Source organism: Lolium rigidum, unplaced genomic scaffold, assembly GCF_022539505.1.
Source record: "Lolium rigidum isolate FL_2022 unplaced genomic scaffold, APGP_CSIRO_Lrig_0.1 contig_21452_1, whole genome shotgun sequence".
NCBI lineage: Eukaryota > Viridiplantae > Streptophyta > Magnoliopsida > Poales > Poaceae > Lolium > Lolium rigidum.
In genome coordinates this window covers 16563-24054 of record NW_025899978.1, presented here as the reverse complement: position 1 = coordinate 24054, position 7492 = coordinate 16563, and the positions used below count along the sequence as shown (strand labels likewise).

At 49.1% G+C, this 7492-nt stretch overlaps 1 protein-coding gene across 1 annotated transcript; it reads left to right on the top strand.

The window, feature by feature from the left end:
- Window positions 1–4727: 4727 nt before the first annotated feature.
- Window positions 4728–7085, top strand: LOC124680612 (serine/threonine protein phosphatase 2A 57 kDa regulatory subunit B' kappa isoform). Its single transcript, XM_047215682.1, has 2 exons — window positions 4728–5894; window positions 6501–7085. Exons 1-2 carry the CDS (start codon window positions 4728–4730, stop codon window positions 6867–6869), a joined length of 1536 nt encoding a protein of 511 aa, XP_047071638.1. The 3' UTR covers window positions 6870–7085.
- Window positions 7086–7492: the final 407 nt, after the last annotated feature.

Genomic DNA, 7492 nt, shown 5'->3' with positions numbered 1-7492 from the left:
GTTCGGTCACTGTAATAGAAACAATGAATTGCACTTCAATTAATCTATTTCATTATGTAATAAAATTTATTTGATTGTAGACAAGACAATAAAGGCTTGAGTTGTTTCGACTGGAATCAGCATAATCAAACATGGATTACGAAATGGATTGATGAAGCAGAGTCCGATGGAGTACGCGAAAATAGGTAATTACATATTTTAATTCATCTTATCATCATGTACCTTCTAATGTAATTTATCACTGATGCAGACGGTACAACGGTGAGATACCGCCAACGTATAATGAATGGTATCGCGCTAGCACACGGACTCTCCTCACCGGTCCCCCACCATCGAGTCCGACACACCTCACATGGGCCTCAGCTTACCACCGTGACACTTCGGTACTTGTTATATAATTGTAATTAAGAAAATGTGTGTTTATAGGCAATATTAATTTTTTAATTCCATTCAGGTTGACGAGTTCAGGCAGATCGCACAGGACGCCCAGTACACTTTGAACTTGCCCAACATGGATAGTACGGAGGGAAAATCCATGGTAAAACGTATTTTTAATACTGCCATTCAAGGGCTTAGGCGTCTTGGTTGCAGCCGCCATGATGATGTTGTCAGTCGAGCATTCAACATGCCGGAGGCACCATCGAACAGACCGAGTATGGTACGTGTGAGCCAGCCATCCGCCACACCGACCGTACCAGTTCCCTCTACCTCGCATACATCTAATCCACGACGCGACTCATCTCTACTTGAACGATCACAGTCCGCACACATATCTCAACGCCATGGTGCCACACAGGTAATCAACTTGCGTACATACATTCCTCCTGAACTTACAACAATGACACATTTTTTTCCAATTGTATTAGGAGGACGATCATTTTCCGTCATATCCATCTGGACAACGATTCTCCTACACAGAAGGCGAATACTCGCAAAGATTCAACACTCGGGTATACTCATATTTAATAATTACCTACCAACACGTGATTATTTACATGCCTACTAATAACATATCGTTTACGTTCGCAGGAATCGTTGACCCTACGTGGTCCAACATGGGAGCTGGTTTAGGCCACAATATGCCTCCACTGCGTGGTCGTGACCACATGCAATCGCAATACCCAACACAGGTTAATTCATGTTAATTACATACATGATTATTGCGTGCATGTTTCTGACAGAGCCATTCAATACGCAGGAATCTTTAATCCCGACATGGCCCGATATGACGCAGCAACCACAATACTACGGCAGCACTTCCCAACAACCTCGCAATGATGTTACCGGGATAGTTGAAGAATTCTTTGGAGGTGCTATTTTCGGCACGGATGCCGGCTTGATTCCCCCAAATCTGGAATCTCCATACATATTTCAGACTCCATCGCCAGCAGATGAGACACGTACAGAGGATGAGGAAAATCAGTATGGCCGAGGTTTGCGGCCACCTCATCCCCCTCGTCCCCGGTTGTCGCCTTCCGGTCCAAGGCCACGGCAACATCGTCGTCGTCGTCGTCAGGAATGATACAAATCGACCTTACTTCTATGTATCATATATTTATCTATGTATGAGACATTTTTCTATGTATCTCGGAGACATATTAAAATTAGTTCCAATAAGTTTGATTTCTAAATTAACTCCAATAATTACTATTATTTCTATCTATGTATGACCTATGTTTGAGACATATTTCTATAATTTCGAATAATTATTCAACCAGTTTTTGAAAATAAGATACATGAACATGCAAAAAATTCAATGATTTCGCATAATAATTCAACAGGTACTTCAAAATAAGATACATCAACATGGAAAAAATTCAACATAAAATTAAGTTACTACCAAAATAAAGATACATCGGCAATGCCAACACCACAACTTAAAATTAACGCTACGAGTAACATTATAAGCTTCACTTTTTTCCCTTCTTCTTGCTCTTCGATGATGAACTAGCCTTTTCCTTCTTACTCGGTGGCATAAAATCATCGTCCGAGTCAACGCAAGCGGATGCAGCGCTTTTTCCCTTGAAATATTCATTGCTCTTAGCCAGACTCCTCGGCGTGAAGACTTCTTCGTCATCCTCCGTCGAGGAAGCCCATGTATATGGATACCTTAGAAATTCTTCTTGTTCCTTCTCATCCTTCGGTTTCTTCTTCTCAAACCTTGCTTGCAACCTAAGAAGCTCTTGTCGTAATTCCACCGGAGTTCGGCCAGTGCATACCTGCGTGCTTAGAAAAAAGCTTGCCTACCTCAACGAGAAGATTCACATTCGTGACCAGATCTTCCACATTTTCTATGTTATTGGCACTCATAACTGAAGTAGCAGAGGAGATAAGAGGAGCAGCCATACGTGCAGTAAAACTACGATCTCCACGAGGAGCCATCTTCTGGCGACTAAAATTGTGTACAACAAATGAATGCCCGGGGAGGGGTTTTATAGCACGCGGCTCAGAGAAAAGGCGGGAAATCTTGGCGGGAATTCATGGCGCGAAATTTTGGCGGGAAAAAATAAGGCGGGAACTTTAGGCGGGAAAATTTACACGCGGACTTTTTCCGGGAAATCAACATTTATTATTAATACATCTGCCGAAATAAAGTTGGAAATATAACTTAAATTAAAATACGGCTAATCACTACAACGAAATTTAAGATACAACGCGAAAGTAAAACAGAATTTAAATACAACAGATCACTCTATTTGCCCTGCGTCCAGCGTGGCCATTTTCCGAGCCTTGTCGCCGCGTTCTTCTGCTGCTCGCGCCTCGGCAGCCCTTTCTCTTAATCTCTTTCTTTCCGCTTCACGGGCCTCCCTGCGCACCTCTTCCTCTCGCATACCTACGTGCAGCCTCATCATCCATCCGCTTCGATTTACCTCGCGATTTCGAGCTTGCTCTGCCCTTAATTTTTGTATCTGTCTCTCTCTTTCTGCTTTATCATTTGCAATAGCCTTTTCGAAACGCTCCTCCTCATGGAACATTGCCCATGCACGCCGCTGTTTCTCCTCCACCTCGCGGCGTGCCCACTCCGGCTGCTCCTGGTCTATCCAGAGTGAAACCACATGCAAAGGGGCGGGGAGACTACAACACAAATAATACGGTTAATAAACAAAAATTAATGACATACAATTAATTTTTTTTAATCATGCTGTTAGAACATACCGCAGGCCTCGAGGACGATGAACTTGTTTGCCCGGGTGGATCACGATCATAGCTCGCGCACATGAAATATTTCATGCCGAACTTATCGAAAAATCAACCACCTCCTTCACCTTCGCAAGGCGGCCGCACCAACACCTCTCTCGCTCTCACCCCCGGTGGCAAGCTTGCATTCTTCCCCTTCATCGGCCTAAAATCCTGGTCCGAACAAGGCACACTCATACTCACTCCAATATTTTGCGCACGAAACGGAGACGCGGAGAAGGCAAACTCGATCCTGTCGCTTCGATTTCTATGCGGGGGAGCCGACTTATATAGCCTTCAATTAGTGTGAGCGGTACCAAAAAATTAGCGCACGGTTATGCTCTAATTACTTTATCCGCACGTAATTCCTACACATATAGGGCGCTTTCGGTGGTTAATTTCCGTATCGAGCGGGAAACTCCGACACTTAAAGCATGACTTGAAATCAGTGCAGCCAGCTTTAGTCAGTGTCAGCAGCTGTGTCGGAGCTGGTCGGCCGGGCAGATTCCCTCCACGCCAGATTCTGCGCGCGGTCGTCGGCGCGCGTGGTGGATGGCGGGGCCTGCCGCCACCGCCTGTGGAGGCGTGCTCCACGTCGTCCTGCCGCCGCAGGGTCCGGCGGCATGGCCCACCTGCCGCTAACGGCGACGGACGGGTCGGACGGCGACCGGGGCTGGCTAACGTGCCGCCACTTGCTTCGACGGCGGGCCCCTGCCGCCCCTCGCTCCGGCGGCACCCTCCACGTGTCGGCTGGGGGCGCTGCCGCCACCCCAGAGGTGGTCTTTTTTGTCAATTTGCCTCAGAGGTGGTCCTTTTTGTCAATGAATTGGGGCAGGTGGTCTCTTTTGACAAAATATCGCTGGAACGCTCTTACTCATCATCATTTTTCAAACACAAACCAGCAACCAGCGACATCGTGGCTCGTACAGGAAATGTTTTTTTTATAATGAGTACGTCCGTACGTTTACCCGTATTAACAAAGCAGTCCACGCAGGAACCCAACAAGCGACCCCTTCCCTCCCTGTCGCCTCCCATTCTCACTATCTCCTCTTCCCGAGAAGAAGAAGCAGCGGACGAACCGAGGAGGCCCCTGCCGCAGATTTCGATCCGCTTCCCCTCACCAGCACGCCCTGTAGCTCGCCGGCGCCCGGATCCGGCGACCCCGGCGGCGGAGGCCCCAGATCCGGGCCGTTCCAGTGGTGCTCTGCTTTGGCCAGACAGTGCGAGGTAGGTGGGTAGTGGGCTAGCTGCCGCCGCCGACATTGTCGCTTCACTTTCTTCCCTGCAAGAGCTTTGGTTTGGGTCTGTTGGGGGTTTGGTTTGCGCTTGCCGGGTCCAGATTCAGCTGCATTTTCCCGGATTCGAGCCATTATTTACTCAACTCCATTCACTCCAGTAGCTGCATCTAGAGCTAGATCTTATCCTGCTTCCGCCCTCCAGCTCCTGCTGCACCTTGCGCTAATCTCTCTCGCATTTTAGTGCTAGATTACGAAGGCTCTGCTCCGGCCATGGCGACGGAGTAGCTCGGCCGCCGGCGCAGCTCACCGAAGATGTGGAAGCAGTTCCTCAGCAAGCTGCCCCGCACCAAGTCCACGGGCGCGGGGCGGGGGGACGACGGCTTCGACTCGGGCCAGTGCAGCGCCAACAATGCCATACAGCGCGCCACCAGCGTCCCGTCCGGCGGCGGCGGCGGGCGCTCGGCGTCCGCCATCAAGCGCATGTCCTCCGCAGTCTTCCCCTCCAGCGTGGTCGCGGGCATCGAGCCGCTGGTGGCCTTCAAGGACGTGCCCAGCTCCGAGCGGCAGAGCCTCTTCGTCAGCAAGCTGGGCCTCTGCTGCGCGGTCTTCGACTTCACGGACCCGTCCAAGAGCTCCGCCGAGAAGGACATCAAGCGGCAGGCGCTGCTGGATCTGATAGACTTCGTCGACACCAACACCGGCCGCTTCTCGGAGGCCGTCATCGCCGCCTGCGCCAGGACGCTCGCCGTCAACCTCTTCCGGGTCTTCCCGCCCAGCTACAGGTCCGGCTCCTCCTCCTCCTCCACCAACGAGGGCGATGAGGACGAGCCGACGTTCGACCCCGCGTGGTGCCACCTGCAGCTCGTCTACGAGCTGCTGCTCAAGTTCGTCGGCTCCAACTCGCTCGACGCCAAGCTCGGGAAGAAGTACTTCGACCACTCCTTCATCGTCCGCCTGCTCAACCTGCTCGACTCCGAGGACCCCAGGGAGCGGGACGCGCTCAAGACCATCCTGCACAGGATCTACGGCAAGTTCATGGTGCACCGCCCCTTCATCCGCAAGGCTGTCAGCAACATCTTCTACCACTTCGTGTTCGAGACGCAGCGCCACAACGGGGTCGCCGAGCTGCTCGAGGTCTTCGGCAGCGTCATCAGCGGCTTCGCGCTGCCGCTCAAGGAGGAGCACAAGATCTTCCTCTGGAAAGTCCTGATTCCTCTGCACAAGCCCAAATCGGTTGGTGTGTATCTCCAGCAGCTGACCTACTGCGTGACGCAGTTTCTGGAGAAGGATCCCAAGCTTGCCGGCTCGATAGTTCTTGGTATTCTGAGATACTGGCCTGTAACAAATAGTCAGAAGGAAGTCATGTTTCTGAGCGAGATTGAAGAGATCCTAGAAGCTACCAGCATGGTGGAGTTCCAGAAATGCATGGTTCCGTTGTTTCGGCGGATCGCTCATTGCATAAACAGCTCCCACTTTCAGGTAAATTTTGCCCCAATGAACCTAACTTACTAGTGATTCTTAGTTCTTCAGTTTTCGTGTTGACACTATGCATTTCCACAATCTATGGTAAAAACTCAACATGCCATGTGAAGGTAGATGCAATCTGACAACATTGATCCATAAATTCTGTACACTTGTTCTCCCACTTGAACTAGGCACTGGATCCTCAGATTGAACTTATTTTGGTGAGATCTGAAAAAGTTAACGTCATTCAGTGGTTCATCATAACAAAATAAGATACTCTAGCTGCCACTAGGGTCCCCGCAGCTATGCTATTTTTGGCCTCTTCATTATTGGCCCTTTCCATGTGTCTAATGTTTGTAGATTACAATATGTGCGCATGACAACTGAACAACAGATGTCTGAAGATCTCAAGTTAATCTGGACAGATAAACACCAAAGTAGGCCATCATATTATCAACTAGTCATGCTTTGGGTCCTGTATTATGTTGGATAACAAACCTGTTGGCCAGCACTAAGCACTGAAATGAGTGACAAACAGATCTGTGTTAGTTTTTGTGTGGGCTCACATGTGCTCTAAATTTTCTATTACAACGGATGTTGGCTTAATAAGATTTTCTTCAGGTTGCTGAAAGAGCACTCTTCATGTGGAACAATGATCACATCATCAGCCTGATAGCACAGAATCGCCAAGCGATCATGCCCATCATCGTGCCAGCATTAGAACATAACAGTCAGACCCACTGGAACCAAGCGGTCCTTAGCCTGACCGCCAACGTGATGAAGTTGTTCTCTGATATGGACGACGAACTGTGCTCGGAGTGCCTAACCAAGTACAAGGAGGACGAAGAAAACCAGGCGTCGTTGGAGGAGAAGCGGAGGTCGACATGGGCGAGACTAGAGTCAGCTGCAGCACTCCAGCCAGTGACCGGCCACACAGCCGTCCTGGTCGGTCACCTACCGTCGGCGAATTTGATCGCCACCCTTATTTAGTGTACGTTCAGTTGGTGGAGGTGACAAACGGTGTTCTTCCCCTCTTCGGTGAAGCGCCCGCCCCAAAGCGAGCAACTCCCAGGGTTGTCATTTTGCTTTTTCTTTGTAAGTTGTAACTATTTCCACTGTGTCTACTACGATCTAGAGGCAAGCGTACCTGTATGAGCGAGCGCTGAGTGCTCAGACTCCTTACGTGTAAGTTTGCCTGTTTATTTATGAACATTGTCCTAGAGCTAAATCCAATGTTGGTGAACCAGTTGACACTTGATCTCTCATCAAACAGTTTGGTGGGGCCAATACTAGGGAGATTGGTCAACTGGAAAATCAGGAATCACTAATTTAGAGAAAGAATGGTCTTAGTGGAAGCATTCCCTGAAGCTGCTAAAAATTCTTCAACTACCCGGATGCAAGTTCACAGGCACCATTCCTTGGTCAATTGGTGGTCTCAAAAGTTTGAAGGAAGAGCTAAATTATTTTTCTTAGATGAAAAGGGCGAAGCCCCTGCTCTTTTACTTGAATGAAACACCACCCTAGTCGTTTTACATCTTAGTTTTTCATCGCCAGTGAGAGTAGTATATTGCAGCCCAAAAGATTTTTGGAAACTCAGCTGTGATCTTGGCAAG